Here is a 23249-nt window from a genome sequence, read left to right on the forward strand (position 1 = left end):
GGACCGTATAGATGTTTTATGGTGTTGGTAGATACGCAAACACGCTGGTCACGTGTTGTGCCATTATCCACTCATAATACTGCTTATACTACACTCTTAGCACATAACATATGGCTACAGGCTCACTACCTAGATCATCCCATTCAGTCAATTTGACTTGATAATGCTAGAGAGTTTACATCGAAAATTTTGATGACTATTGCATATCATTCGGTATTGATATCAAGTATCATATTCTCATGTACACACCCAATTGGTCTGGCGAAAAAGCCATCATTAAAAGACTACAATGGTAGCCCGGACTTTGGTAATGCGTACCAGTATTTCCGTTTGGGTTATGCAATATCGCATGCAGCTATGCTCATTCGTCTACGACTCATAGCATCCACTCAACTTTTATTTGCATTACAGCTAGTGACTGGGTTTGAGTCTAAATATCTCGTACTTATGCATATTTGAGTGCACGGTTTATATGCCAATTGCTCCGCCACAGCGCATCAACATGAGTCATTGCAATGAATGCATATATATATATATATATAATATATAATATATATATATATATATATATATATTTGTGTTGGCCATATGCCTCTAACTATAAGTCCGCTACGTAAAAACCTTGACAGGCGATCTCTATTTCGCTGGATTTGCGAATTGTCACCTTGATGAGACAGTCTTCCCGTCGTTAGGGGAGATTAGAACGTCAATGTTCAACAGGAACGATAGGAATTGTCGTGGTCTGTCCCCACTATGTCTCATCTTGATCCCCCTAAAGTGACGAGATCACATATACCTGCTGCAAATATGTCTGCAAGGATTGATGTCCCTATAGGAGTACATGGTGCCACCCAGAGAAGATGGGTACGGCACCATCACCATGGATGGTGGTATGGTGACACCACAAGGTGGCATAATGGCGTCATAGGCCATGGGTTTGGCTAGAGAGCATAGGAGACCCATAGGTTCGATGGATTCTCGCCCAAGGAAGAGAGCGAGTTCGGCACAACTTGATCCATTGATCATTGATACTCAAATCCGTCTCATGAGAATATTCTGGATTGTGGTTATGTCAAAGAGACATCGTTGGGGGACGCCTTAATGTTAGAACCAATTCCTGAAAATATAGAGATCTCTACAAGCTACACTAGTGTACATGAGGACGTGGAATTATTGAGACCAATGACATCGAACCTTATTCCGTTGAAGAACGCCAACATAGAGAAAATTGACCTAAATGGAAAGATGTGATCCAAGTTGAATTGGATTCACTAACGAAGAGGAAGGATTTCGGGCCTGAGATACCAACACCTCCTTACATAAAACCTATTGACATTAATAGGTCTTCGTTAGATAGCGTGATGAGAAAAAGAGATGGTAATCTCACCTTATGGCCCAAGGTTTCTCACAACGCTCTGGAATTGACTACGAGAAGACATATTCTCTCGTAATGGATGTCATTGCACTCCACTACCTTGTCAGTTTGGTAGTTTCCAAATAACTGAACATGCAGCTTACGGATGTGGTCACTGCGTATCTCTATGGGGATCTAGATACGGAATATAATAAAGGTTCTTATGGACTTCATTTACCCAAGTCAAGTGGCTCTAGACCACGGAGCTTATTTGCAATGAGGTTGAAATGCTCACTAAAATGACTACTTGATTGGGAAGCGATATGATGAACTATGCCCAAGCGTTTCCATGATAAGTTCCGGATTTGCAATTGTCGCGGTTTATGTTGATAAACATAATTGAAACCCTTGAGAGCTAAGGGAAATGGCTAAACACCTGAAATCTAAGTTTGAGAGGAAGGACCTTGGGAGAACACGGTTTTGTTTAGATTCAGAACTTGTATACCGTGTCAATAGATGCTTAGGCATAAAGTCAATAATGCACTCCCATGGTCGTCTGTAGTCTTGGCCCTAACAGGGATCCGTTTCATCCCAGGGATGATGACGAAGACTTGTTAATAGCAGAAGTGCTTACTTATGTACAATAGGCGCATTATTGTACTTAGCACAATACAAGACCGGACACCTCAATTATTATGAACTTGTTGGCTAGATATAGCCCCGCGTCAAAGCAACGCCATTATATTGGTATAAAGTCAATCTTTCGATATTGAGAGATACGATTGATATGGGCTTGTTCTATCCCTACAGAGAGAAAAGAAATGATGGAAGTGTGGGATCGGACCCCACAAGGCAAAATACCACCTTCCGTGCTCCTCCTCCCCTCCATCGAAATGACAATAAGCACTTCTAAATATGAAGTGAACCAAATCCGATCTGAGGATAATGTAGCGGACTTATTTACTCAGTCGTTACCTAAATCCACCTTTGAGAAACATGTGAAGAGCATCGAATTGAGAAAGTTATCCGAACTCCCATGATTGTAGCAATCATGAGGGGATATTGACATTAGGGGGAGGCATGATGTCTACATGTTCGGTCTCGAAGAGTGAAGGACGTGTTGTGCTCTTTTTGTCCTTCGACTAGGGTTATTTTTGTCCCACAGGGTTTTTGTTACCTGGCAAGGTTTTTAAAGAGGCAACGATCAAAGCATCATCACCAAGTTTAAGTGGCACAAGGGGGAGTGTTGAAGGATGTCGACATAATGTGTACCTCTACAAACTAGGGTTTAGAGTTTGTAATAGGAAGAGGTTCTAGGTATTCAATTGTATTCGGATTCTTACCTTTTATGTACCTTATAACTCCCTATTTAAAGGGCTCCTATTATCAATGAATAGACAATTACAATTCTCTACAACACATAGAAGGCAACATTCGATTACTAGATTACTATATATCGTGCAAATCCCACTTTAGACTCTGATACACAGATTGGATAAGATTAATGGAGAAGTTTGATTCTAATATCCAACAAAGTTTCATGTGGGCTGTTGGATGTAGTGAGACTAAACTAATTATTTAATCTTTGCATTCTTGTTCTTTGTTGTTCATCCCAGACTTCTCAAGGACTCTTATGCAGTTTACCTTCCATGTATTGCAGTGGCAGATCCACAAACTTGACTTCTTGTATAAATTCATTTATTACACAGGTAGATTTACTCTTAATTGCATAGTGGTATCACAACTCCATTCATTGATGAATTCTACGGTATTTTGCTGCATAATTTTACAAAACTGATAAATTTGAAGCCCGTACATAACTTACTAAAAATCTCACTCTGAATAGTTGACTCCGCTCCTAAGTTACAACAATAATAGGTATATAGTGAGAATAATTAAAAAAACGACACCAAGTACATCACCGAGAACAACTTTGTAAAACTATGTTTATTTGATCAACAATAACTCATTATTCAAACAATTTCAATGGCAACGAGAAGGGGTGGACTTCCCTCCGGATTGAGTGTGATTCAAATTAGCAAATCACTTTGTTACCAATAAAGGATGCTCAGTCCTTTGGCATCTAACTGTTGATTGGGTCAATTGTTGTACCATTCTCTTCTCCATGAAGGTTCGATTTTCACATATTTATTGAGAAGGGAATCAAGTGGTTGATTGCTTAGCTAACTTTGGGATGGATCATGGGGACATTATTGGTGGGACTCTTGCTCTCCTTGTGCTTCGCCTACTTTTGTTCATAATCAGCAGGGCTCACCGAATTTCACATTGGCTAATTTTGGTATGCTTGATGCACAAATGGTTTGGTGGTGATCATTCATAGATGTGGGATTGGGTTATAATGATTTATGCTGCATGGTTGCTGAAATTTTGGGTGTGTTCCATATATGTGGTTGCTGCATGGGCGGTGAGTTCTTGGTTTTCAGGATTGTGAGTGGGTGCTAGTCACCCTAAATCGGTTATCGCAAAGGAACTAATATCGCATAATCCTCTATTTAATTATTATAAAAAAAACTCATCAAACGATAAAGATTTTTTCTTTGCTTTTAACTCTTTTGAATCAAATTTTTTTTATCAGTTTTTGGTAAAAGTTTGTCCCCTCCTTGGTGTGCATGTACGTATGGTCCATAATGTTGTCACCATGACACTATGGTTTGTGAATCATTAAAATCTATTCCAATTTTGACCTATTATTGTTGTAACTATGGTTTATAATATTTTTTTTATTTTTTTTAACTACATAACATAAAGGTGAGTGGTTAGTTCAGTGAAGAAATCGCAGATAAAAGCATTTGAAACTTTGTTATTTTTCGTTTAAAACAATAAAAAAAAATATATATATATATATATATATATATATATATTATCATAATGTCTGTATCCTTTACATTCTATACTCTAACGTGGTCTCAACTGACAAGTAGTTTCAAACTAGAGTGGAACAAGCTGAGGTTGAAGGGTCAAACAAAGCAGGCAGCAAATACTTCTTCCCATTCAAACCATTGGCATTGTAGCTAGCACCAGTTGTAGCATCATCCAAGAGGTCTCCTGCATAACCAGGATAAGCTCCTTTCCCATAGACACCAAGACAAGCCGAAGCAGCCTCTAGTGGAGCCTCTTGTTAGAACCAATCAGTATATACGAACAGTAACCGTGTATATATATATATATATATATATATATATAATCTAAATCACAAATTGAATATATAATAATAATAATCAATTGAAATCAAATAACTTTAATTCGAAATTGAATCACTAACTTGATCAGATAGAGGCCTGCAATGTAGTGACCTAAGACAGAAATTCGCCCCTACTTGTGCTGTAGTTTCAGACGTCTATCTAGAGGATACAACTATCTGGTACAAGTTCTTGCACAAGAACTTGACCCTGACGAATTCTACTTTATGTTTCTCAGAATAACTTTTTGGGGAAAGGAAGAAGAAGATCGATCGATAGATAATGACGACCGAATGTCGTCCTTATATAAAAGCCAAGATGAACAGTTGCGTCGGCAGTTGTTTGACGTTGTTTGATTCCATCTATTGCAACTGTTAGATTTTATCCGAAAATTGAACAGTTAAGCAAAAATAAAATCAGATTTAGTCAAACCGAGCCCATCTTTGACTTATATATATTTGCATAATCCAATGGGAAACCCACTAGAAAAGCCCACAAAGCCCACTTCTATACATGTCATCCAATTACTTCTTTACATGGGAAGCTTCCTATAAAGGCCATTAGCCTTTAACACTTCTTCCATGTGGGACTAAAGTCCCACAAGTTCCAACACCTCTTTGGGACCCTGGTAGAATCCATTTCCAAAAGGGTTGGTCACAGTCCCCGCCAAAAGGCTAGCCAGATTGATGATCATACCGTCCAAACCCACATCATTGTTCGGTGCAACCAAAGGTGGAGATTGTGGTCCGTAAATTGGCTGATGGAATGGCCAAGCACATTGACCAGGGCATTGGGTCTCTGAGTTTCCGACCCAGATGTATGCAAACTTGGAGCTCTTGCCACTGATGAAAGAGCTCTTTGAAGACCCGTGTGTACCACATCTGCTAGAGCAAAATCCATCAATAAGAACATCTGATGAGGTTAAAACAACATTGATGGCATTACTCTGGTCACCCTTGGCTGCCAACTGTTTGATGTGTTTTCCAACAGATAGGGACTTGCCCATAGAGTAGCTCTCATCGAGGATTTGGTTACCCAATGAGAGGTAAAGAGATGAGGTTTTCTTGGCATTGGAGTGGTGGTAGTATTTTTCTATGGATTTCCACCATGTAGCAACTGATGGTTGGTTTGTAGACTGAGAAGAAGTGGAAAGGGAGGTGATGAAATCAGAAACAATTGAGCGCTGCAAAGGCTTGAATTTTCCGTACCAGATCAAATTGATGGAGATTTTACCAGTGAGAAGAGGGCCATTGTGGTATTGGAATAGTATAGGCTGCTGGGTTTGGTCAAAGGTCTCAGCAAGGCTCCTAGCTGCTGAGCCAAAATAGAACAAGGAGATGAGCAGGACTAGTTGTAGAAAAAGATAAGAGGAAGCAAAAGCAGCCATGGTTTTGTATAGCAAAGCTATCAGTTTGGGAATTGAGAGTTTAGTGATTTTACAAAAGAGGTATGGAGCTCAAGGTTTGGTGGATTGGAATGGTATTTGGAGAGGCATATATATAGTGCTGAAGATCGACTTGGAGGAAAGAAAGTGCATGAAAGGAGCCCAAGAAAGTAGGGCTGGCCTCTGGTCGGTTCTGCAGCTCCCAGTACTAAACCCGGAACCGGAACCGACTATTGCTTATCGGTTCGGATTTGTTGTTTTTGAGATCAAGAACCGAGGTAGAACCGAACTGACCATGCTCAGGTCGGTTCCTCGGTTTTTCGGTTCGGAGTGGGGTTCGAAGCACAGACCCATAGATGAAGGAATGGTGGAGATTAGGAATATGGGGTTCGAAGCACAGACCCACAGATGAACTGAGTTTTCTGGGTTTTGCAACTTTTCAAATAGAAGGAAGAAGGAAGAACAGTTACGATAAACTGAGAAATTGTGGGGATAAGGCATAGGGCTTCCGGCTACGCTTGAGAAATTGGAGAATATCTGAACTGAGAAGCTGGGACTAGAAATGGTAGAGATCGGGAATGAGATTTCATAGCACCCAGTCTGAGATGAACTGGGGATGGGTTTGCAGCTTTTAAAAAGAAGGAAGAAAGAAGAACAGCTATAGGCCGCAAAGCATGTGACGCGCCAGAACTAGGACTTCATAGTCCAATCAATCTACTATCTCGTCAAAAAAAAAAAAACAATATACTAATGATATATGGAAGTGGGAGGATGAGTGGGAGAAGAAAGTGGGAGGATATATTAGTTTAAAATGTTTAATTATAGAAAGGAGTGGGTTTCTGCGGCATAGAAAAAGAAAGTGATGTGGATGGGGTAGATAGGTAGGTTAAAGAAATCATGGCACATGGGCATAAAAGTATAGCAGTATAGGGAATTATGACACTGAACAAAGAGAAAAACACCTCGGTTCGGGTAAAGACAAAAGCTAATTGTAGGAACCGAAACCGAACCGGTTACTATCAAAAGAGAACCGAACCGAAAAAAAAAACTTAAATTAAAAGAAAAACCGACCCGAACCGATCCGAATCGGTCGGTTCGGACTGGTTTCTCGGTTTTTCGGGTCTAAAATCCCAGCCCTACAAGAAAGGTTGGATTTGATGGGAGTAAAGTGAGAGAGCTAACGGCCAGTTGGACAACGTGTTGCATTTTAAATTGCATTTTAAAGTGAGAGAGCTCTGGCTTTTCAACCCCACCTACAGCCTAAGACTAGGATGACAGGGTTTATCCAGCCAAGTCAATTAGGACGAATACGACCGTGATCAATGGGATGAAAGGGAAAGTTTGGCACTAGCCCTTTTTGCGTAACTTTGAAGGTACTTTTTATAATCGCTATTTTCATGAAGCAAAACCATGATCAAAATACTAATCAGAAGCTATGAGTATTTTTCACATTAAATGGTACTTCTTTTCTTAGTTTGCGTGCGTCGGAAGACAGACTTGTATGGCACTACGATATGAAGGGCTATTATACTGTCTGTAATGGGTATCATGTAGCTAGAAGGGCAGCTGAATGTGATTCTAGGGCGTCTGGATCTAATGGGTCATGTGGCGTTAATAGGTTGTACTGGAAGGGTGTTTGGCATGCATATGGAGACAGTGGCTTGTAGGGCTGGATTTCTTTTGGCAATTCGCTAATATTGGGATGCCTTCGACCTTGAGAGTGATTGCTCACTCGTGGTGCCTGCGTTACAATAAAATGTGGAAGATCAATCTGACATAGGGCGTATTATCAATGATTCTAAGTCATATTTGACATCTTTCCACTCTATTCAGATTAGGCATATTTTTTGTGAAGCAAATAGTGTAGCCCATAGATTAGCTCATCTTGCTAGTCTTAATAATCTAGATGATATTTGGTTAGAGGAGGCTCATGTGATAATCCAGGATGTACTCTACGAGAATTTATGTACTAGTGCTAGAGGTCAAGGTATGTGTTATGTCCCCCTCTTTGCACAATTCTAATTTTAAAATAATAAGTCAAGAGTGTGGATGAGCCTCCTAACTTAGCTGAGTTCCAAACCCTTTTAAAAAAAAAAAGATGAAAAATAGAGAATGTAGTCTGTACAGATTTGTGTCATTTCGCATAGCATTTTCTTTTCTCATTGTAAACGTTTGACTTGGTGAGGTCTTCTACAATTTTTTCCCGGACAATTAGTATGTCCCCATATTTAATTTTGTCTCTTACAATCCATTAAATTCATTGTTGAAACCAAATGCCATTTATTATTTTGTGTGCCTTATAGCCTCTTTTTTTGGTGCATTAGATTGGATTGAATATGCAACTCATTAGATTGAAGTAAAATTATGGATGCTAACTTTCAACTTTTAACCAAGAAAGAAGATCGATTGTCTTATGAAGGACACTTGTAATTAATCCATCTGCTTCGTACTTCCTTCAACTTGAATCTAATCAATTTAGTAGATGTGAACTATTGGATCGAATGCGGTTCGGAAGAGTGCTTGTGGATGTAGGAGTAGTCATTTATAAATATAACAGAATACGGATGAAGGTAGATGTTGGAAGAGGCGCAGCTGATTTAAAAGTCAGTGCATGCCTCACAGGGTATTTCAATTTCCAATGGTTCAAGTTATTCAGATGAGCTGGTGTGTAGGATTCTGCGATGAAAGTTTTTGACTTTGATCGTTCTATTTAGATAGCCATTTTGGGAGACAAGACTCTCTTCATTGTATGATCTTCTCCTAGCTTAGAGAACACAACAAAACTGATTACTCTAGAGTATGCACATTCCACTTGTGATCATGATGAACAAATATTGTAATACCTAGTCAAGTTTCATGTGCTGGATTGGTGGAACGCTCTGCATTAATAACAACGAGAAAGAGGCAAATTAAGTGAGATTGTGTTTCTGTGGAAGCTACTGATGTTGTCATCTTAGATAGAATTTCTTCACATGTATACCAATTCATATCAAGGCTAGGCTTCTCCTTCGGAATGTTACTTGGGTCTTGACTTTGATATCGTTTTCTTTTGGTGACCTTGAGAGACAAGACTCTCCTTCCTCTGTATCTTCATGTTCAGCTTATTCTGATCATCCATGTTTGGTCAATTCTATCAATACTGGACTTGGCTTTTTGCCTTATTATATTTCATATAGTTCTAGCTCTTTCCCTTATTCGATTATTACTATATCTTGCAAATCCACTGTAGATTAGGATAAGAAAGGACAAGTTTGATTCTAACAGCTAGACAAGTTTTTATTTGAGGGTTGTTGGTTAGTGACACATTGTATATAATTCTATTCAAAGTGCTTAACTAGTTGAGTCATTTCATCAAAGTTTTATAATTCTATGATTCCAATCAAACAAAATCTGGGCAGCATATTTAAAGTTTCATAATCCTATTCAAAGTTTGATAATAGGATTCAAAATTTCATAATCCAATCACTCATTCAAATATGAAGACTCTCAAATGAAATCTGGGCAGCAAATTTGAAGACTATCAAACAAAATCTGGGCAAGGAGTCAATGATATAGAACTTCTGAATCAATTTCTTTTGCTGCAATCTGTAAAATAATGAAAAGCAAAAAAGCAAAAACATTCGTCTATGGCCAATTTGATTGAATTAAGCAACAGAAGTACTCAGTTGTAACAATCAACAATCACATATTCACAAAGCCTTTGAAAAGCCTTGAATCACTCATTCAAGTGCGAAAATCAAATTCATATCATACCTTCAAATCTTTTGCCGCCAACCGAACTCCCATAATCCAAATCTCTTGCTCGGTTGCTCCAAGTCTCCAACTCGAATTCCAAGTGAGAAAAGAATCGCCTTTAAAGCCAAATTCTTGAGAAAACTAATGGGTTCTAACAGATTTTTATCATTTTTCTGGGTTAGGTTTGAATTTGCTGGGTTTTGGGAGTGCGAAGGCTGAAATCGGTTCTGGAACTCTGTTCTGCTATTTCTCGCGACCAGCGTCTTTGGGTTTAGGCTGAAAAAATGGACTGGGAATTAGTATTAGCTCGTTTTGTTGAAATCTGTAATGGAGAATTGACGTACCAAAGAGGTGGCGGAAGGCGTCGTAGACGAAGGAGGCGTACTGGTCGTCCTTTTCGGCGGCTCTCATGACCTCCGGCTGAGCCGCCAGTGGGAAACGGCGTGCTGCGCTCGGGTTGCTGCTACTGCTGGGACCCGCTTCTCCTCCGCTCGGCCCGGCCTGCTGGCCCGACCCGGTTGTTTCGTTACTACCCATATGCTATGCTGGGAAGGATTACTCTGCTCTGTTATCACTGTTTTGTGTTCGGCTCTGTTTCAGCTTTAATAACTGGAATGGATTTCAGTATGTAAAAGAGAAGATAACTGCAGCAAAACGGCGTCGTACAGTGGGGAGGAATTCCAGTTTGCAGGTTGGAGTGAAACTGTGAAGGAGGGAAGATAACTGGAAACAGTAAAACGGTGTCGTTTCGGTCAGGAAGAACCAAAATTTAAAAAACAAAAGACATAAACCGACACCGTTTCAATCAGGAAATAGAAAAAAAGAAAAAGAAAAAGAAAAATAGAAGTGGAAGGAAATTTCAAATTTGGCTTTTCCTTATCTGTTAAGGGAGCCTTCAGTTAACCAAGAACAAAAAGGAAAGGAAAGAGAGAGGCTTGCGTTGCGTGTGTGACCCGTACCAGCTGGATATAGGCCCGACTAATCATACCCTAGCAATGGAGTCTTTTGGGTATTTCAATTTTAAAAAGGAGGGTAGTTTCGGAACAAAGAAAAAAATTTCTGATGTCTGATTGGTGTATCTTATATCAACGCGGTGGGGAAGCCCCCACCTAATAATTTCTCCTGCTGCAATCGCCTATATAAACGTCACAAATCCTCTCATTTCCGGACTCAACGATCAAGCTCTCCCTCTACGAATCAGAGAGTTTCTCCCTCATAATTTCCTGGTTCTGTTTTTCATCTTATTCTCTTTGATCAAATTCATTTTCTTTGATCAATTAGTAATGGCTCTCGTAGATCAATTCATGACTCTGGATCAACTTGATGTGGGTGTGGTGAAGACGTTTCACCCTACTGAAGCTGAGTTGGTGGGTTTCTTTCTATACAACAAGATTTCCATGGCCTCAAACCCAGGCAATCATATTCAGACCTTCCCTGAAATTTGTATATACGGCGAGACAGGCTTACCACCTTGGGAGATATGGAGGGTATATCAGCAATTCAAGTTTCCCCACCAAGATTTTCTCTACTTCTTCTCCTGGGCCAAGAAAGTGAGCCCCAACAAATCTCGCAACTCTCGCACGGTTGGCTCTGATGGAGGAACGTGGAGCGAGACGGAAGCCGGTAGGCCTGTGTATATCAGTGGAAGTGAAGAGGCGTTTGGGAAAGTCAGAAAGTTTCGGTATGAAAGGAACAAGGACAAAACGTTTGAGCATCACGGTGCTTGGTTGATGGAGGAGTACACCATCAACCAAGCACCAGATCTGGCTTTGTGCCGACTCAAAGTCAATGATAAAGGAGGAGGAAGAAAAAAGAGGAAGAATAGTTCTGATGAGACTAATGAGGATCAGAATGTGAGAAGCAAAAAGTGTTTGAAAAACCGAAAAGTTGAACCGAGAAGAGATCAAGCTAGTTTCTTGGATCCTGAGGAGCAACAAGAAGGCAGTGCTTCCTTTGCTACTACTACTTCACAGCTAATTCTCTCTCCCTATCATCATGAAGATGATCAAGCGGTTCAGGTGGTTCCGGAGAACAATTACGATTATGACGAGCTGCAGCAGATCCTCTTTAGTGATGATGATTGTATGGATGAGAATCTAATGTTCTCTCCCACTATCTTGTTTGATGATGCTCAGCTTATGGCTTCTGTTGATCAATCAATAGCCAGTGAGCAACAACAACAACAAGATTCAGATTATTCACTTGCGCCGCAACAGCAATTGGAACCTGACAATAGGTGTCAAGAGGAGGACCAAGTACAACAACAAGATGATCAGCCCTCTCATTCTCATGAGCAGCAGCAGCTCATCGGTGATGGCGATCTGGTGATTTATGGCCAACATGACTATAATATTCCACTCGATAACGACTTCTTATGGTCAGATGAATTTAATGGACTCTTGATCACTCATGAAGATCAGCTGGGAGCTGTGCCATGGCGGTATAGTGATGATCAATTTCAGTATTCTGACATCTTGTAGTTTCGTTTTTATTCCTAAATATTGTAGATATTTTGATTCTGAAGCCAATTAATTGATTGGTGGATACTCTACTTATACTGTAAATCAATTCTTCATCTATCAATGAAATCAAATTTCTAGTTTACTGTGTACTGTACTGCAGCTTTCTAATATTTTCAAAATTTTACAGAAACATGAAAACAGAATCATACTCAAATAAATTTGAGTCTATTCTGACTGAAAGAAATATCTTTTGGCCAATTCAAACCCCATATCTTGCAACTATATAAACTCTGATGTCTTCTTATATCTCCCTCCTCTTCATTTCATATCCCTTGGAACAAAGAAAAAAAAAAGAGAAGCATATCTGCAAAGTAGCAATCAAATTTTCATTTAAGGTTTTGACCTTTTTTTCACTATCTATTTGCAGTGATCACATAGATCAAGTGCGTACCACTTTCAGTAATGAGTAGATCCCCATATGTACAAAGTGTGTGATGTTAACTAATTACAAAATCCCATATTGACAAAGAATTCAGAACTGATGATCCAAATCAGTAAAAATTGCCCTAGTTCTATGTCCACTTATACGCAAGACCAAATCCTGTACACGATCAGATCACATGCCCGCTAGTGTGTGAGGCATTTAAGAGGTACCATAGCGGTTTCTTTCCTGACCTGAAACAAAAGTAGGAAAAGCTGCATTAAGGCTTCGATTCGGTATAGTTTAGTGTGTAGTGTATACATGCACTCTAAATTTTCTCAAAGGTTTTCAAAGCATTTCAGAAACATGAAAGATTATATCAAACCTAAATGGAGTCTAAACTGAGAAAGAAAGACCTAGTTGACCAATTCAAGATCATATCTTGCTTCTAAAGGGATTCAGATATATAAAAATTGAAAATAAGAAGAGAGATCTTAATGGTTTGATTTTAACAAATAAAGTAAAATCATGTATACTATCATTGGTTGAAATTGAAATACCTTAATCAAATGCATATGGATCATCAGCATATGGATTCAGAGACCCTTCTGAAAACAGGTCACCGATGTTTGAAGGACGTGGTTGACCCTCTCCCTTAGATCCCTATATACCAAAAACAACATATTGCAAATTCAATATTTGCAGAATCAAAATGAGTGCTGCATTATATAACTCAAGCAATGCATCCAGCTTTTCCAATGAGTCAATACTGTAATCTTTGGATTTAACAATATGTGTTCCAAAAAACCAACTTATCCTATACGTTCCAGCTATATGGTATTGATTTTCATTATCTGAGGAAACAAACTGCAGGATCTTTGTACTTGTAATTCTAAATGCTTGCGGATTCTTATAGCAATATTAACTGTATCCACTCAGATATATTTTGTCCAAGACTAGTACAACCTAAGCTTCTAAGCAATCTGAGACATGAGAAAGTAGATGAATCACAAGATATTCCAAAACTGAAATAAAGTAATGGGTTTAGCTTACCTTGACTACACTCCTGGGGCTTTTGACTTTAGGTGTACTTGTCCTCTTATGTTTTCTTGGATCCTGATGTCATACAGAAAATAAAATTCAGTATTGAGAAATGTATGTCTAAAGGTGAAAATAGAGATTGAGCAAATCGCTTCACAGAAGTCACCAGATTCATACCTCAAACATGACTGTGCTTCTTGATTTCCTTTTAATAGTTCTTCCATTACCGGTTTCAACTTCATATTCGTCCCGAATTACCTGCAATGCATGAAGTAAGTCTCAGGTAGTTGATGGGATAAAGCAAAAGTTAATCTCAGGTTGTTGATGGGATAAGGCAAGAATTTAATTGAATCTTAATAAGCAACATTAAACCCTTATTAATACTATTGCCACCAACAAAAAGATTCATATTAATAATCTGTTTTCAACTACAGAAGTTGCTCTAAACCTAAAGTTGCATTATTTATGAATATGGAAATTTCTACCTTTTTATGGTGCTTCGAAATATTCATTACACTTGGTGAATTCATATTCTCTGAAGCTTTCTTCAACAGTGTTGACACCGGTGTTTGTGTTGCTCCCACTAGAGGTGAATCCTACACACCAAATAGAATGAAATATCATAGTGAGTCATATTGTCATGTGAAAAGGATCAAACATGAAAGAAATTAAAATTATTTTCAGAATATCGTCCCACCTTCTCATCATGCTCCGGTCTTCTTAGAGAGCGCTGACATCTCCTTCTCACAACAGGGTTTCTCTTTGACGAAATAGAGTATTCCTGAGACAGAATGAACTCATCATATTGATAGAAATTCCAGACTATTATCAGATTATGAAATTTTATGCTTCAACCAAGATCCCAAAGAGGAAATCTATGAAAAATACACACTCTCGATCCCACTGCATAAATCCATGCCATTTTGCATTGCCCTTCGAAACCTTAGCACAATGCATTCTTGAATAAAGGATCACTCTATTCAATCATGCATATTTTAATAAAAATAAAATAAATTTGTGTATCTCACTATTCTTATATGAGTAGTTGAATACAAACTTCAAAATTTAAATTGTAAGGTTTATCTGGCATAGATTAGTATCACTGCATCCAGATGTTAATACAAATTCAAAAACTTTTGTGCAGGTGTGTGTGTGTCAGAGAGAGAGAGAGAGAGAGGCATTGGTTTTAAAGCCAACCTTTTTCGAATTCACTTCTTGCTCCTCCTCTGGCTTATCGCTCATAACTTTCCACTGCAATTGCAGTAATGCCCTCTGCTTCTCCTCCTGTGATAACAAGAATATGTAAAAAATGTACAAAAAAATTCAATTAAAAAAGAACATAGGGAAGATAAGTACTTTGGACTTTTGAAGATCCAAGTCCTCCTGAAGCTTCTTAATCTCATCTTCATGCTGAAGCCTCAAAGCTCTCAGTTGGGCTTCATGTTCATTCCTCATTGATGTTAATTTCTAAGACAAAAGTAATCTGATTTAGTAACTTAGGCATATTTGGCCCAACTTAGTTCAAGCTTGAAGCTACATGAAGTTACAAACCTCTCTCAACTCATTTTCAGCTTGAAGTTGGATCTGCTTTAGCTGTTCACTGTGTTTATATTTTAATTTTTGTTCCTTTTTATCATGTTCCTGCTGAAGACTACTGACCTGCAAATATGAAGGTCAATAATATTCTACTCCATATTTGGCAATCTAGCTAGTGTAGTTGAGAACACAGTCAGAAGCATGTAATAGAAATGCCTCAGAAAAGCAGCCACTTCCCAGATCAAAACTGAGCTACTTAGAACAGCGCCAAGGTAAAAATTTGGATTCATTCTTTGAAAAGAGTTGCACAGTCAATAAAAAATTCCAGGTAGGCTATTTAGCAGAATTTTACTGGTGCAAACAGACTTGAGTACCAAACAATTTTTTTTTTTCTTGTCAAATTATTATTTACAAATACTACAGACTAATAGTGAATGCTGAGGAATGAAAAATCTGTTCAATGCAATACATGATGAGAGGTGTTTAACATATGGAATATAATTACTCCTCTACTGAATGTAAATGTTTGATAATGTTAGAGAATGTGTAGGAAAAAAACAAAAATATAATTTTTGTAATATCAAACAAATGTAATTTGTGCAAAAAGTGATCATCAGTTTTATATTTAATAGCATGCACCACTTTCCCATACATACCAACGCAGCATGTTCCTCCTGAACACGCATCAAGTGCTGCCTAGATTCTTCTTTGCATTCTTCAAGTTTTTTCTCACATTCTATCTCTCTGTCTCGAACAAGATTTTCTGCCTGAAGATTCAATTAAATGAAGATCAATTCAAGAACACGATTTAGCTGTAACATATTCCAGGAGATGGTAAAAATGAGCAAACCTTTTGCTTTTCCGTGTTAACTATCTCCAGCTTCTCCACCTCATACTTCTTCCGGATGTCATTAATTGCCTAAGTAAATTTGTCTTAATGTCAATTCAAAAGTAGGTAAACTGTATGGTGTGCAGATGCTTAGATCATAAGAGGTCACACCTGATCATTCCTCTGTGATATGTCTTTCAAGTGCCTTGACAGTTCTAGTTGTTTACTCTCAAGCATGAGGTCATATTGCTTCTTATCTTCCACAAGTCTAGTTTCAGCAGCAGTCAGGGATGCACGATTCTGCAACAAAGTACAGAACTGTAAGTACATAAGATATGGTTTTACAAACATCTCACATTTATATTGAATTACAAACCTCTGTGATCTGTTCTTCCAGATTCATCTCTCGTTCCTTATATCGCACAATAAGTTGCTCCTTTTCCTCTAGTGTGCTATGAAGCTGGCTGACTTGTTTATCCATCAAATCTGCATGCTGCTCATGTGTTTCACCTTCCTTCAGTAAACCATCTATTTGTTCCGCTTTCTTCTGTATCTCTGCTTGTAATTTCTCTGTATTATCTTTATTCTCAGTTTATAGTGCTGAGATTTTCAGCAACAGATTTTGCTGCAAGATAGTACAAAAACAAGTTTAATATGACAAAAGCACATCTCATAATATAAAATGTATGTGTCGGAATTTGCATACCATTTTATTCTCAGATGACCTTGAACTTTCTGACAGGGAATCAATTTGCAGTTCTAATTCAGACACCAATTTCTCTGCTTCAATGTTCTTTGAGACCAGAGCTTCAGTTTCAAACTCCAACTTCTGTATCCTCTCTCTGGCTGTGCAGCTTTCCTCCAAAAGTTGTGCCATAATAGACTCCTGAATTTTCTGAAGTTCCATGACCTTATTGTTCAACTCCTGATTTACTAATTGTATAGCATCTTTTTTTGATGTTAAGTTCAGGAACCTGTCGTGCAGTTGATCATACTGTCTCTGAGCAAGCTTAGCAGAAAGATCTCTCTCCTGATTGACTAACTGGAAGCACGCCTCATAGAGAGAGTTTAGCTTATCGAACTTTTTTAGAAAGTTTAAACTTTGTTTATCCAATTCAGCCAAATGTGCAGCCAACACATGAACAAAACCTTCAAGGTTCTTTATCTCAAGGACAGACATATCTAATCTCTTAACAAGGTCATAGTTGCTTAGATGGAGATCATGCTTTTCTGCTTCCAACTTCTCCTGAGCAGTTATCAAACGTCTGATTTCATCCTCTTTTAACTTCATCTCAAGATGCACCTCACCCAATTTAGTGTTCAAACTCTCTGTAGCCAACCTATTAATTGCTACAGTTTCTTCAAAGTTCTTAATCATAGAATCTGCAAGGAAAAGACATATGACTGCCGTTATAATGAAAGTTCAATAAAACTTGAATAAACAATTTACTAAAAGTGCAATTGTTTTCTCATTGACTGCAAAATGGATGTAAGCCTTCTTTTTACTTTTCTGTTGTATGGAAAGATGCATGCACTTAATTAGAGAATACTTTTTCGACTATTAAAGAAACAAAATTTTCTAACAGAAAAAGTCTTGGTTCAGGTGGAAAGTAATTTTATCTATGCATGTCCACAAAGTTTTAAGAAAGCTGACTATTGCAGAGTTATATTAAGCATATACCTTAATATGTTTCAGATGTCAGAGTACTGATAGAATGGGCTAAGTTGAATCTATGTTCATTATTTCCTTTACCTTTAGTAGTCAGAATGTTGGAGTTACAATGGTGATGCCAACATACATAAGAATATATTTGAACATCACTTGAAGGGTAAGAAACCTTATTCCAAGTAACTTGGGTGGTCTGGTTCCCTATATGGAAAGGCCTAGTTTAATACATGCGCAATGTGCCACATTTATACCATCTTCATTTTGGAGGTAAGAAATGAGTTTATACAATACAGAGCATCTGATGCATGAGCTTTAATCATCTTCTAAACAACACCATAGAAAAAAATTGGGGCTTAGTAAAGTTCCCTGGTTATGTAATCTATAATTACTTAGTTCCAGGTTGTCTTCTGATGGCATATATAGATTAACTCCAGATATGCCAGCTTATAATTTCTACACAAATTGCAAGCTAGAGTCAGAATGCATGAATTGCAAGCTAGAGTCAGAATGCATAACATGTTTACCTTTTTCCTCTATAAGATTTGCAGTTCTGCACTGTTCATTTCTGTAAAGTTTGTCTGTCTCCCCTTTCTCGAGTCTGCGTTCCTCCAGCTCCTTTTCACCTAAAATCAGGATTCAAAAACATCACAGAATGGTAAATGCACCTTTGTCCACTTATACATTACATCTTCAAACATTCTAGATTTTGAATATCCTCTCAGAAAAAGCAAATGAAAGGCAAATAACTTACTATTCCTTATAGTTTCCTCTGCTGACTCTAGCTTTATAGACAGATCATTCATTTGTTGGCTCAAACCATCAAGAGCTACTGCACTCGCAGAGAGTTTGCCTTCAAAGGACTCTTTATCTTTCTCAGCTGTTAGAGCAAGTTAAATATCAATACCAAGTGTGATCTAAAGCAAAATCATACAAGGCCAAACAGCACAGAAAGTACTCACCATCCTGAACTTGACCAGCTAAGAGCTGTAAAGTTTCTGTGAGTTGATCACACAATGTTTTAGTTGAAGAAAACTTAGACTCTAATCCCTTCCACAGCTTCTCATCTTCCTTCTGCTTCACCTTAAACTTAGCATTTTCATTGAAAGCGTTCTGCAATTTTTCCTCTAATGCACGGATGTGCTCCATTGATTTTTTCAGCTTAGTGTTCTGCATTTATTTTTAAATTACTTGTTCAAATACCTTTGAATTTCAAGAAAGAGATACAAAACATCTACATTGTAATGAAATTGAACCGAACCCTAACAAATTGAGGCACAGAGTAAAACACAAATCCAAACTCACATTTGCACAAGCTAGCGCGTGCAAATCATACTCGCTCACTCACTCACAGGCACACCATACAGAAGAGACGGAGAAACATAGATACAGATACAGAGAGAGAGAGAGAGAGAGAGAGAGAGAGTACCGCCATTTCCAGATCTGTTTTCACAGAAGCTTGCTCTTTCACTAATTTCTCTGCAAACGAAGAAAAGAACAAGAAATCGTCACAGAAATTCAAAATCAGCGATGAAATCAACTAGGAAACCAAGAAATTCCGATCAATAAGAACCTGCGGTGAGCTTCAAGTTAGCGAAGCTTCCCGACGAGGCCGACTCCGGCGGACGCGAAGAGTAGGCGAAGGTCTTCGGAGTTCCTCCTAAGACCGATTTCGAGAGGGACTTGAACTGATCCAAGCTCCTGATGCTCGGAAACCCTAGCTTCTGCATCTTTGGAACTCGGATTGAAACCCTAGAAATTTGTACGAACAATCGCTCTGTTTCTCTCTCTCTCTCTGGTGCTCTGAGACTTTTGAGAGCGCTATAGTGAAATGAACTTGGCGCCAAATGACGAAGTCAGGTATTTATAAAGTTTTGCTTCTTATTAACCGCCTGTTAATCAAGCTAATAAGCTTCCTTCTTTCTTTTTCTATTATCCCTTTGGAATGATGACTATTTACACAATTTTAAGATAAAAATTGCTCACTTACTCAAACACTCTAAGAGATTGCTTATTTACCCAAATACTCTAAAAGATCATTTCCCTAATGCCCAATTAATTATTATTGTTATTCATTTTTATTTATTTTTGGGACATTTTTGTCCTCTCCTTCTTTGTCACTCAGAGAGAGAAGTCATCGGAGACCTTGCCGGACTCCGGTGATGGGTTGTAACGTCCCGAACCTAAATTCACCTGTTTACTAGTCATTTGGACGGTAAACGACAATTACTTTCACTTTTTATTCTGTTTCGATACTTTTAGTGGCCCTAAAAGTTGACTTTTTGTTCGGGTCAAAATTTGAGAAAATGTTCTTCATGGAAGTTGTAGAGGACGTTAAACCGAGCGCGTGCATATGTGGTACGTAAAAAATTGGAGCTCGTATGCAAAAGTTATAAGCGAAAATGTGAAAATTACTACTCATGGTAAGTTGTATATATATATGGAAATTTACTGTTGGTAGATTTCTATATTTGGAAACCTACCCAACCGGGTAAGTTCCCTCTTTCTCTCTCCCCGACTCTTTCTCCCCTCTCGGCCGGTTTCTTTCCCCCTCCCGTTTCTTCCTCCTCCGGCCGACCCAGGACACAATCCGGCCACCCCCAAGCTCGGTTTCTTCCCCTTGTCACGTCTGTGGAGGTATTTCACGACGATTTGCCCGGAAAACCTCGATTTGGAGCAGAGGAAGCTACGGTGGCAGTTGGGTGCTTTTGCCGATTTCCGGCGATTCCGGCCACCTCCGGTCCTCATTCCGGCGTCGAAGGTTCGGTTTTCATCACTGATCATTTCCCCTATGGCCTTGTATCACGATTTGTTGTGTAGATGCCGAATCGACGAATTGAAATTCTAGGGTTCTTGAGGATTTCTGGGTTTTTGTTCATTGATCGATTTCGGCCGTTTTTAATTGTTATTTGGGAATGTTGTAGTTGAGAAGTTGAATCAGTGTGTTGAGAAGGTGCTACTGTCAAATTTTGGTGGCCATCGGAGATGGTGGCGGCGGCGCCGCCACTGTGGGCGGCGGTAGCGGCGGCTAGGGTAGTTTATAAATTTTAATTTTTAGCTAGTTAAATTCTATAATTATCATAGAGCTTATATATGAAGTTTGGTGAATTTTGGAGGAGTTTGGAATTGTTTGTGAATTTTCGAAGTTTGGAGTTTTGTGGTGGAATTATGGGAAATCCGGCCGTCGGATTTCCCTCGTTTTCATTATGGAATATGTAAATTGAGGAATTAGAATTGTGGAAGAGATTTGGGTTGAATTTGAGAAGTATTGGAGATAGGGATTTTCGGATTTCGTTTAAGTTCGTAATTATTTTATCGGATTGCCGTTTATGGAAATATAATTGTGTACAGGGCAATGTCGCGAGCTACGGTTAGATGAAGGAACTCGTCTGCGTGGTTGCCCAATAGTACTGTGAGTGGACGTTTGTTTTTAAATAAGTGATGCATGCATTTATTTATTAAAGCATGTTCTATTTTATCAACATATTATTTTTCCGAGCATATAAAGTTGATTGCAAATGATCTTATGGATTTGCTTTTAAATAATAATAATTCTCATGAACAAGTATGATTTATACCGGTTGTGAGTTTTGGTTATGAAGATGTTATGCTCGGATTCGAAATTATAAATGATGTTGATTTTCGACGAATTGATTTTCGATGTGATTTTCGAGATTTATACTGTTTATATTATCTTTATAATCGTCGATTTGAGATTTCTGAAAGATTTTCGAAATGGGATTTCGATGGAATAAATTCTTGTTTATTTATTCGATTTTTGGCATTGGGAATGCCTCATTGACAATCTACTTATTTCTTTAGCGTGTGGGACACGCTGTTAATTTATACGACTCTTTGAGTATTTCCGAGTACGGTTGGGAATCGTACCCGTGTTTTCTTTATACGTGGGACATGGGGAAGCTTTATTGATTTATCGGTTTTTAACCACCATACCCAGGGTCGTTATATATATATATATTATATTACTGGCTAGCCTATTAGTACTCCTCCCTACTTACTATGTGTTCGTAGGCGAGTAGAGGAGAGCATGGGATGCTCTAGAGTGTGGGACACTCCGACCCGAGCCAATAAGGCTCCCTTCTTTTGTATGGTGAAACTTCTTCCCCATATATTATCGTTGCTTGACTAGCGGGGCTAGTCCGATTTTCACTGTAGCCAGCGGGGCTGGTCGTATTTTCTTGAGAAATGAGATTTCGGTTTTACGATATAGTTTTCGAATGTGGTGACTAGCGAGGCTGGTCGATTTATCGTTTTGGAATTCTTGGATTTAAAGCTAAATGTATTTTTTTCTAATTGTTGCGTGCATCGGTTGTTAAAGAGAATAAATGTGGGAAAGTATGAAATCCTTTTTCCTTTAAATTGTTTATTTTTGTCCACTCACGCTAACGTTTTTTTTGTCTACTTTCCCCTGGGCCTTTCGGTTTCTAATGCCCAGTTTGCAGGCAAATTAGTGGAGGTCGGGCGTACATGACATTTGAGGCATAGTTGTCACTACTTCCGCAGTGTAGGATCGCTTGATCCTTTACTCTTCTTTTATATCCCTGTGTATAGTAGTATTGCTCTGCATAACCTTGGGATTAGTATTTTTGAGTTTGTGTTTTGTGAAAGTGGAGTTGTTGGTAATTGGGAGCAGGGTGGCTCCAGGAGTATAAGGTTGATTTGCTTGAAGTGTTTAGTGTGTTTTACAGGTTTTTGGGTAGTCCATTTTAGAGGTGACTCTGCCAAATTTTTGGTAGAGTTATCCCTAACGTGGGCCCCACAGGGCCACCTCGGATTTCAGGGTGAAAGTCGGGGCGGGTCCTGTCAATTTGGTATCAGAGCATTAGGTTGTTAGGTTCTGTAGACTCGTTTCTATTCTGTTACCTTATATACTTGGTGTTGCCCAGTACCTCTCGAGTGATGGCCCGACTGCAGCGGTTCCCCATCGTGTGCTCTTCGGTGCTGTGGTATTCATCAAGTGTGTAAGGTACAAAGTCAGTTGGTTTTCTTCTGGTGCTATGCCTCTTGTACGCCGACCTCCTAGGGTTTTCTTTGCGTATTCCATTGGTTAACTGTCTTGCGCCTATCCCTGGTGATGGTAGAGTAAAACTACTCTACAGTTTCGAGTTGTGCTACGAAATGTGATTCGAGGAAAATGTTGTGGTTGTCTTTTCTTTGATGCCAACAAGTTTGTTGGGGTAGGGATTAAGGTGCGGAAACCAGAGTTCGAGTTGTGTTTGAGTGTCTGAGACGAGCGACAATAGCTTTAGGCTGTCTCTAGATGATATGATTGCTTCGGAAATCAGGATTGTGGGTGGAAATGGACTTGGTAATAATGGTGGTTTTGACTTTGAACCAAGTTTCGGGAAAGATATTTTGTGATGTGATTGGTTGTTAAGTAACATTTGAAATATTATAGGAAATTTTTGGTGGTTCTTTGGGAACCTCAGTGTTGGAAACCATTTACAGAGAAAATTGAATAATTATTCTGGGTTGTTATGGCTAGAGTCTTTGTTTTCAAGTGACTTTGGTCACTGATGATGGCAAGTGAGAGGTGATGACAGTAATTGAGAGATATAAGTAGGATGAGATTTTTAGAAATTGTCATTTTGGGTCGTTGA

General features: G+C 38.7%; 2 protein-coding genes across 2 annotated transcripts; both read right to left on the reverse strand.

The window, feature by feature from the left end:
- Positions 1 to 4298: 4298 nt before the first annotated feature.
- On the reverse strand, positions 4299 to 6553 carry LOC112175532 (protein PHOSPHATE-INDUCED 1). The gene is made up of 2 exons (XM_024313208.2): positions 5168 to 6553; positions 4299 to 4487 (listed from the first exon to the last, which is right to left on the reverse strand). Exons 1-2 carry the CDS (start codon positions 5939 to 5941, stop codon positions 4299 to 4301), a joined length of 963 nt encoding a protein of 320 aa, XP_024168976.1. The 5' UTR covers positions 5942 to 6553.
- Positions 6554 to 12573: 6020 nt separating this feature from the next.
- Positions 12574 to 19358, reverse strand: LOC112175531 (synaptonemal complex protein 1-like). The gene is given in 19 exon segments (XM_024313207.2): positions 12574 to 12810; positions 13117 to 13219; positions 13610 to 13672; positions 13775 to 13855; positions 14083 to 14193; positions 14295 to 14378; positions 14795 to 14881; positions 14954 to 15064; positions 15149 to 15256; positions 15790 to 15900; positions 15984 to 16052; positions 16134 to 16262; positions 16339 to 16587; positions 16669 to 17345; positions 18156 to 18254; positions 18383 to 18508; positions 18591 to 18798; positions 19058 to 19107; positions 19202 to 19358. Coding segments are annotated over 18 exon segments (2622 nt in total). The 3' UTR covers positions 12574 to 12810; position 13117.
- Between the last annotated feature and the right edge of the window lie 3891 nt (positions 19359 to 23249).

The sequence above is a fragment of the Rosa chinensis genome, chromosome 7 (assembly GCF_002994745.2).
Source record: "Rosa chinensis cultivar Old Blush chromosome 7, RchiOBHm-V2, whole genome shotgun sequence".
Lineage (NCBI taxonomy): Eukaryota > Viridiplantae > Streptophyta > Magnoliopsida > Rosales > Rosaceae > Rosa > Rosa chinensis.

What these genes read in the sequence shown, in the direction of transcription:
- LOC112175532 (XM_024313208.2), bottom strand. Translation starts at nt 5,941, where the DNA reads ATGGCTGCTTTTGCTTCCTCTTATCTTTTTCTACAACTAGTCCTGCTC. An exon ending in TCTACCAGGGTCCCAAAGAG is followed by an intron (nt 4,488 to 5,167) that starts GTGTTGGAACTT and finishes TTCTAACAAGAG; the next exon opens with GCTCCACTAGAGGCTGCTTC.